The sequence below is a fragment of the Amblyomma americanum genome, chromosome 10, assembly GCF_052857255.1.
Source record: "Amblyomma americanum isolate KBUSLIRL-KWMA chromosome 10, ASM5285725v1, whole genome shotgun sequence".
NCBI classification, from domain to species: Eukaryota; Metazoa; Arthropoda; class Arachnida; order Ixodida; family Ixodidae; genus Amblyomma; species Amblyomma americanum.
The window spans coordinates 58,554,011-58,562,402 of record NC_135506.1 but is presented as its reverse complement, the minus strand read 5'-3'; the positions used below and the strand labels follow the sequence as shown (position 1 = coordinate 58,562,402).

The 8,392-nt window shown below is 47.8% G+C and overlaps 1 protein-coding gene across 1 annotated transcript; it reads left to right on the top strand.

Annotated features, from left to right (window-relative positions):
• Positions 1–6,869: 6,869 nt before the first annotated feature.
• On the top strand, positions 6,870–7,931 carry LOC144108336 (kelch domain-containing protein 3-like). Its single transcript, XM_077641594.1, has one exon. The coding sequence runs from the start codon at positions 6,870–6,872 to the stop codon at positions 7,929–7,931; it is 1,062 nt and encodes a 353-aa protein (XP_077497720.1).
• Positions 7,932–8,392: the final 461 nt, after the last annotated feature.

Here is an 8,392-nt window from a genome sequence, read left to right as displayed (position 1 = left end):
TTGCCCAGGGCGTTCCAAACTTCACACTTCTGACCACGTCCCGTTATGAACGTTTCCAAATTCACCATTACCTGAGCCATGAGCCCAACCTTGGTACAGCGGATTTCGAACATTTGAAATTCGCATGGAATATACGTTACTGCGCACGAAGACAATGTGAGGTTTCTAGGACGCTGCTGCGTTGTAGGATTCCTCGCCTTAATCTATATTTATGCCGTATGGTGTTCACGCTGTCGACTCTGTGTGCTTCATGCGGGGACGTGAATCAATAGCTCATTTCATCCTCTACTGCCGCAGGTTTGCACGGCAGAGAATTCAGTTTGTGGTAAATCCTCTCGCTCAATTAGGTCTGCCGTTTACTCTTCCCGTCCTCCTCTCATTCGGTGCAACCGTCAAAGGGCATGCCATTTGGCAGGTGTGTCAGATACTCCACAAGTATATCATTGTAACCGGGAGATTTTTGTGCTAACCTCTCGTTACCTTTTCTTCTCTCTCAAACTTTTTTGCTTTCTTATTAAACCTCAAAATTCAGTAATTCTACTCGCACCGCTTGTTTCCTTGATTTTCAATTCGATTTCTTCATGCTCAATCTGATTAAGGATTTCCTTTTCATTCATAATCTTCTTAATTGATAAGCCGTTTGAGATTCGCTTGGATTAGAACTTCCCTGTTTGGATCTGCACACAACCCTGGCCAATCCCCCACCGTGGGCATGTGCCATCATCTTTCAGGCAACAACAACAACGACTAGCCTGACGCTGGCAGTATTCTGTTCTGGAAAAGGCCCTAATGATGAAATCCTGGGGAACGCGGAACTACCAGTGTGCGGCTAGTGTCAGCCAGAGTCCTCGCGCACCGTAAAAATGTAATTCACATGCTTTTTAAAGGAAAAGCATCACTGGCCTAGTCAAGCCAACGTAATCGGCGCCGCAGTTTGGCCTTGAAGTGGAGGAGCGATGGTGGTATGGCAGCCTCGTGACATTCACGTCATTCCATGCCCAGCCGGGAGAGAGAGAGAGAGAGAGAGAGAGAGAGAGAGAAAACTTTATTGTCAGGAATAAGATTGTTGCGGCGAACAAACGGCTGCCCAGCCGGGAGCTTTGGCTCTGGCCGACCGGGCGTCGAGTGAGTGAGTGAAAACTTTATTGGATCTTCCAAGGGTTTCGCGGTTATGAAGTCTCCGTCGTCCTCTCTGGCGCTGGCGACTTGAGGATTCTCGTCAGCAAGGGTGGGCCCCTATTCCAAGGCTCCACTGAGTCGTGCTGCATCATTCGCGTGCTGCACTAAGGCCCTTTGGGTCGTGAGCTCGCCGCTGGTGAGCCGACTCTCCCATTGCTCCGCACCCGGGTGTTCGTGTTGGTGGAATGCTTTGTTGCGTTCGCGCTCCCACGTGATACGGTAAAGTGTAGGTGTGGCATCGCACCAAGGGCATCGAATCGAATTCAACCAGCGTCCCGCCGAACGCGTCAAAGTGCACCGGCGTCCTACGCAGAACCCACATTCATGCTCTGCGCATGCGACACCGCCAGACGCTTTCCCGCTCCACTCGGTCAACGTATGTGACGTCACGTCACGGAGGGAGTAGGCAGCACACCTGGGATGACTCCTTTCCTCTCTCAACGCGGCGACGGAGCACAGATCAGCCAGAGCTCTCCACGGCGGGCGTTGCATCGAACACAACCAGCGTTCCGTCGAACGCATCAAAGTGCACCTGCGTAGGTTCTGTGCAGAACCCACTTTCATGCACTGCGCATGAAATGCCGCGTCTGTAAGTCTAAACAGTCAGGAACAATCAGGTCTTGCTGCTTCAGAAAGACGCCGCGCGACGCCGCCACCATCGCTAGAACGACCGATCCTCGTTTCTGATAGTGTTGTCTGCCTGCAGGGTCCCTAGAAATACTTGCTAGTATGGCGCACGCCGGCTGCGGTGGGGTCTGCTGCAGAATGACCGCTGCGGCGGCGCTGCGAGCAATCGGTGTGCCTTGACAGCCACGGCGTCTGTGGTAGGCGCGCGCGTTTCGCCCCGCGAAACGAATTCCCTGCGTGTTTTCAGATGACTTGTGCATGCGATTGCACTGATTTTTTATTTCAGCTTAGCCGTGGTTTTTCAATGCGCAGTTCAGTCATCGGCGTAGCGACGCAAACGATTGTTTTTGCGAACAAATTTTGTGCGCGTACTCCAGAGTCGAAGGCGAAACGAACCCACTTATTTTTACACCCTATTCCCCTTTCTGAATACTGCTTCCATGCCGTATTATATACTGTCTTCTGAAGAATTTAAATAAAAATATTATTGCATCAAGAACGTTACCCACGATTCTAAATCACATGATCGTGTGTTCGCGCAAAGAGTGCTATTGACAGCGGCATTTTCATTCATACTATTGATCCGAACTCAACTTCTACGGACTCTGAAGCTGAAAAAGACTGAACACTGGAAACTTCTAGATGCACGCACAATTAAAACATGTGAGATGAGAACCTGAGTCCTGTAAATCATGTGCTTTAGGCAAACTGCAGGAACGCATTCCTTAGTGCTTAGGCAACCGAGTTACAGAAGTAATGAACACAAGCATGCATTTTAGTAATAATAATAATTGGTTTTGGGGTGAAAGGAAATGGCGCAGTATCTGTCTCATATATCGTTGGACACCTGAACCGCGCCGTAAGGCAAGGGATAAAGGAGGGAGTGAAAGAAGGAAGGAAGAAGAGGTGCCGTAGTGGAGGGCTCCGGAATAATTTCGACCACCTGGGGATCTTTAACGTACACTGACATCGCACAGCGCAGGTGCGCCTTGGCGTTTTTCTTCCATAAAAACGCAGCCGCCGCGGTCGGGTTCGAACCCGGGAACTCCGGATCAGCAGTCGAGCGCCCTAACCACTGAAGCATTTTAAGCAGTTCTTAGAATCCCGTGCTTCGTAAAATAGCATTATTAGCCCATGCTGTGTAGGTCACATGACCTGTCAGGGAAAAGGATACCAAAGCATCTGTAATGTATAGCACAAAATAAAAATAATTGTTAAACACATTTATTTCCATCACTTTGCACTCAGGCTGCCCACATTTTTGTTTGCACCACCTCCTGGCATCTTCTCATCTTTAACTGCTTCGGCTGCTCTTTTTTGGCAGCCCTCTCAACATTGATTGACTTCATGTAGAAGCGCAGGCGAAGCAGAATATAAAATTTGAATATGGCGTTAACAATTCCACGTCCATGTTTCACACAGCCCAGAGGTGGAAAATGTACATGTGTTAAAAAATCAGCGAATTCAACTATATGCTTTTCTCGTGCAACTTGTTCAGACTAAAATAAGTGGTGAAGCTGTCTTCAAGGACGGTGATAATTATGTTATTCAAGGGGTCAGACGGATACAGTAAGCCACCATTATCAAATTTTGCAGTGAAAGCTTCAACCTGATCATTTTCTGTATAGCCACTGCTTTTAAGTCATCAAGGTGGAAGCATAGTCTATGCACTGGCTTTTTTTCAGTGCTTTTATAGCCCGAGATACCATAAATTAACATCTCGTGGCTTTTTCCTGTCACACAGGCACTGTCGTCAGAGGTAATACTTGTACATGGCGCACAAGAAACCAATGCAGTTTTTACATCATGAGCGCTCCTTTATCAATTAGTCTGTCGAGTATAGGCAGCATATTCTCGCTGCACGGCTGTTTCTTCGCCACCGAAACTGAGGGAGTGACCACTTCTGGAGCACAGTTTCCCGATGGTGGTAGTTTCGCAAGATTGTAGAATGTGATTACATTAACAGTAACCAAATACTGAGCGGCATTCAGATAGTCAAAGATCCTGATTATTGCCGAACAATGCTAAATACGCTTTCAAGTCTGTCTTGGCTCAAGTTTGCAGTCATCATTTACTTAAAATGATGCGTGCTGAGATCTGCATCTGCGACTAAGTGTGCTCTGAATTGAAACACGAAGTCTTTCACTCCCTCCTTTATCCCTTTCCTTACTGCGCGGTTCAGGTGTCAAACCATATATGAGACAGATACTGCGCCATTTCCTTTCCCCAAAAAACCAATTATTAATATTATTATTAAGTCCCTCTGCTATGCTGTTGCTCAAAAACCCGCCGATTGTGGCCTTTGCATGAATTTCCGACTTTGTGAGGTGTTTAAGGAACTCCTTTAAAATAAAAAGTTTATTGACTGCGGGTATATAACGCTGCTTTTGGCACACGCGCAGTCATTATCCTGATAAGCTTATTTATTCTTTTGTAAAAGATTCAGTGCCTTCCACGAAATCATAATAGTGTCCTAATGGGGTGCAATAAATAAAAAGACCTTTAATTATATGATCACCAAATAGCTGGAATGCTGGAGCAACTCTCGTTTTCTCAAAAGAATTGGGATTCAGGTGCATGCTGGTGATCTTCGGCATGGCTTTAAGCGAAACACTCTGGCTGTCCATTTTCCAAGCTTATCGGATCGGTTTGAACGTGCACCCGACCCTTAGGTGCGTTAAACCATTTGCCTGAAAATGCATTTCGCACGTTTTTAACTAGATGGTGGAAATCAGAAGGAAAGTCAGATGGCGAATTGAGCTGGCAAGATGTGGCACTTGTCACGTTGTCTAGACATGACGCGATCACACATATATAAGAACACACACACCAACACACAAGAGAGTCAGCTTTCATGGATTTCGCAAAAAAAAAAACACCAGTATTATGGGCTCGCGACCAAGAAGCAGCGCGCAACACTACCGCAGCCACGGCACGACCGCTCCAGCAGGTACGACGTGGATGGATGGATGGAAGGTAGGAGCATCCCCTTTGAAACGAGGCAGTGGTTGTTGCCACTATGTTCAATTTTTTTCCTTTATTTTTGTTTACTCTGCTGTAAGTTGTTAATACAATTCGCCATTTCCTTTAAAAAACCGTCTTCCTACACTTTAAAACTTATGTCACCTCACTGCTTTTGTACCACCAATCCTCCAATCGCTTTGCTAATTTCCACCGCAGATTTATCTACATGCCTATTGTTATATCTAAACCCTAAGACCTCAGGAAGAGTGACGGTGCCTGCATCGACATCGGGATGGATACCATCGCATTTTAGGATGAGGTGTTCTATTGTTTCTACAGATTTACCACACACAGCAGATGTGTCATCTTCTTCGTTAAATTTTTTTTTCTGTAGCTGCGCGTTCTAAGACACCCTGACCTAGCTTCAAAGAGGAGGGCGCTGCCTCTTGAGTTATCATAACACGTTTCCTTCCTGATCTGCCTTTTCCAGTATCGATATAGTTCTACACTATGCTTCTTTTCCATTGAACCTATCCAATTTTTACCTTCGACGTTTTTAAACTGTCGTTTAATGCTCTTTCTTTCTCCTTCCTCGTCTCCGGCAAACTTACTGGTCAGCTTTCTTGTTCGTTTCCGCCACTGCGTGTCAACGCTCTTTCTGTACAGGTATTTAAATACCTTAGCTGCCCACCGGTTATCATCCAATTTCCTCAGGCGTTCTTCGTATAGTACTTTACTCTGAGCTTCTCGTGCTTCGAACGTTGCCCAGCCCATGTCCCCCTGTACTGCCTCGTTTGTGGTTTTCCCGTGGGCACCTAGGCTGCGTTCAAATAGTCCCAAGTAGACGGCTACTTAGACGTCTAGCCGGACAGCCGCCATCTTGGGACGCGTTCCATTTCTCGGCGAGCAGTCTCATAAGACTGCTTCGCCGAAGTCCACATCGATGCAGGCCAACTTGCTGTCTAAAGATGGCGGAGCTGATGTACGCGGATGAGCGAGTCGTGCTCTAGCAGGCGTCGGACTGTACACGAAGTATAGGAAAGGAAAAATGTGAGTAATTCCATTATGTTATTTGGTACGCAAACTAGAGGCTAATTAATCTTCGTGGACGTGCGATTCCTAGCAGTGAATCACGCAGGAGAAAATCGTGCAGTTGAGAGCTTTGCTACAGCAGCGGACGCTGTAGGTCTGTTTACGTGAGCCGGCATCGTTAGCACCTTGATTTTAGAGAATACTCGTCGCTGTCGTTGGTTTCCTCGACGGGCGTTAAGACGGCTGGCGTGACGGTTAACAAATGTGTTCTTCTGTTGTTGTATTAGTTGCATCAACTCTTTCGCGTGCATTCCATTTTATCTCTACACTCTCAGAACAAATACACCGGCATGTTGCGAATTGATTTTAGTCTTTGCAGGATTAAAGATCGCTGCTGTATTTAGGTCTCTCGCTGTCTCCGAGGCCACGTACGGCAGACAGCAGGTTTAATGTCACGTATGTGTTTTCCTGTTGAAGTGTATATTAGCCGTATCACATTTCGCGCATATTGATTACAGTCTTTCGTATTCTTTCTTATGTTTACAGGACCGTCTGGACGAGCACGTTCGAAGAGCATGTACAGTTTAGCATCAATAATAAAAGAAAAATCGCATATCTCTTAAGCGTCGTCTTCGGAAAGCGGCCCCGTCTGCTACAAGTAGACTGACCGATAGGCACATCCACCAGTCCGGTTTACGCGCAAAGTCATTGCAGAAGAAATGTGTAAACTTGTTGAAAACACGTTTTTAATTATCGTTATTGCTCAGTTTGTGAAAAATAGTAGTACAACTGTTCATAAGCTTTAGTTCCATTATTATGCCGCGAGGCGGCGTGAGCAGTAGACAAGTTCCACTACATGGACATGTAGACTGCTTCCTAGACGTCACACTAGACGCCTTGTCTAGAGCATTGGAACGCAGCCCTAGTGCTAATCTTCCGGCGTTCCGAATGTGTGCAGCGCCCCCTGCGCATTCATCCGAGGCGCGGCCAACCGGTTCTGTAGAGAGCTCCACGCGAACGGCAGACTAGCAAATAATTTAGGGACCCTACTGCCCGTGTTGGATAAGATGTGGACTGTGCGGCTTCACGGCGTTCCAGAGCGCGTTACTCAAAGGGTTGTCGCCATCAACGGCAAGCTCTACTCGTTCCGTAGCTCCCTCGCGACCAGGAATCACAACTTACAGAACCGCGTCGACGTGTTCATATTCGACACCGCATCATACCGGTGGCATACAGTGCAGACGCAACTCCCCGACGGCGAGCCGACTGACATTTCCAGCCACACCGTTACAGCTTACGGCCACTGCGCGTACCTGTGGGGCGGCCGATGCATCTCGGCGCGGAGCCACGTCTACCGCTTCGACACCAACACCTTGACATGGAGCCGTCCGCAGGTGTTCGGTGGGCAGCCTCCATCGCTTTACGGCAAAGCAGCATGCGCAGTAGGTAACCGCATGCATATCGTTGGGACCTGGAACCGCAGGTTAGACATGTGGTTCCTTGACTTAGACACAATGGAATGGCATCGTGTCCCAACCAGTGGACAGGCTCCGGCTCGTTTCTTTTTCACTGCATCTGCCATTGGAACCCGCATATATGTTTGGGGTGGTGTCCAGATTCAGGAAAACCATTCTCTCGGTGGTCGTGTCTGCGACAACTCGTTGTACTACCTGGAAACGACCACCTCGACCTGGGTGCGCCCACGCGTACAAGGCACTCCTCCCGTCGGACGGATAGGGCATGCAGCCTTCGTGTACAAAGAAGAGCTGTATATTTTCGGAGGGAGCACGTTACAGCAGGGCCCTTTTTTTGCAGACATGCACAAGTACGAACCCGAGACTTCGTGCTGGACCGAAGTGAGGCCATTTGGCTCAGGCCCGTCGGCGAGGTGCTTCCCCGGCTGCGCTACTACTGGTGAAAGAGTGTTTGTCTTTGGTGGGTGTGGTCTGATACTCAACCAGGAAAATGGAGAGGAGACCGGATGGCTGACGAATCTGCACGTATTGCACTTGGCCCCGACACTGGAGAACTTGTGCCTACTTGCAGCCATCGATGCACGGCTTGATGTCAGCAACTTACCAACAATCATAAGAAAGAAGATTAGCGACATCACTTCACACCAACCGTAGTCGATGCGAAGATGCTGCAACTCAAGCCAATGAAGTGCTTTTGACGAAGCCAGTGAGGTGGGGCGATGATAAGATTTCGACGCCGCTGCTTAGCACGAGAATAAACATTTGTCCTACTCCGATACATTTTGCTTCCCGATCAATTTTCACATGAACAACACAGTCGATAGCGTTTTCTTCACGTTCCTGTCGCAAAGGTGCTTTACTTGTTTCTTGAATAACTCGAACTAATGTGCCTAATATGTAGTCCCTCATAGACGTTTGAAGGTTCAACAACGTGATGGTTTCTTCAAACGACTCACATTAATATCACTTAAGCTTCCAGCAACTGATCTGTTGTAGGTCGTCACGTAGCACTTTCTCGTGACCTTTTCACTGCAGAATGCAGATACGCCTGCTCGAGGTGGCTGTAGACATAGATTTGAGGGCGCAGCCAGGAAAATGTGCATCTGCAATAGCTT